The sequence below is a fragment of the Monoraphidium neglectum genome (assembly GCF_000611645.1).
Source record: "Monoraphidium neglectum strain SAG 48.87 unplaced genomic scaffold scaffold02224, whole genome shotgun sequence".
In the NCBI taxonomy this organism is placed as follows: Eukaryota; Viridiplantae; Chlorophyta; class Chlorophyceae; order Sphaeropleales; family Selenastraceae; genus Monoraphidium; species Monoraphidium neglectum.
In genome coordinates, this window is record NW_014011404.1 from 2,395 (window position 1) to 2,898 (window position 504).

The window sequence follows — 504 nt, forward strand, 5'->3', positions numbered from 1 at the left end:
GGGGGGGGGGGGGGGGGGGGGTGGAAACCATGAGATTGATGGGTGCTGAGCAGGAGGGCAGCTGGTGGTTTGCGTGTAAGAGGCACGCATGACTGTGCGGCGTACGCGTCACCTGAGAGCAAGCGCGGCAGTCACGCACATGGGGACCGAAGAGCCCCTTCCAGTCGTCTTCCCCTCTTACGTATGCCTGGGGCATCACCACCACTTTGAGACAAAGCATGGGCATGTAGATGGCAACACACATGCACACAGGCACCCACACAAACATACACACACACACACATACACGCACAAATACACATGCCCAGCACACACGCAGAACCAAACAAGCCGCTTGACGGTGAGGGAGCCCACCTGGTCGTCGCTGGCGTCGCTGCTGCTGAATGACAGGCGCAGGTGCTCCTGCATGGTGTCCTTCAGGTCCTGGGGCAGGTTGTTCAGCGCGCTGTAGGCCCGCAGGTTGGCGCTCATGTCGCGGTACCTGGAGGGTCGGGGGGGGGGGGG

At 61.9% G+C, this 504-nt stretch overlaps 1 protein-coding gene across 1 annotated transcript in view; it reads right to left on the reverse strand.

The window, feature by feature from the left end:
- MNEG_10209 (Potassium channel AKT1) overlaps positions 1-504 on the reverse strand; it is a gene marked incomplete at both ends in the record, with an annotated part of 5,390 nt that overhangs the window by 2,305 nt on the left and 2,581 nt on the right. Inside the window, one exon of the mRNA XM_014041318.1 lies at positions 355-481. Within this exon, the coding sequence (XP_013896772.1) occupies positions 355-481 (127 nt within the window). The remainder of the gene's footprint in view (positions 1-354; positions 482-504) is intronic.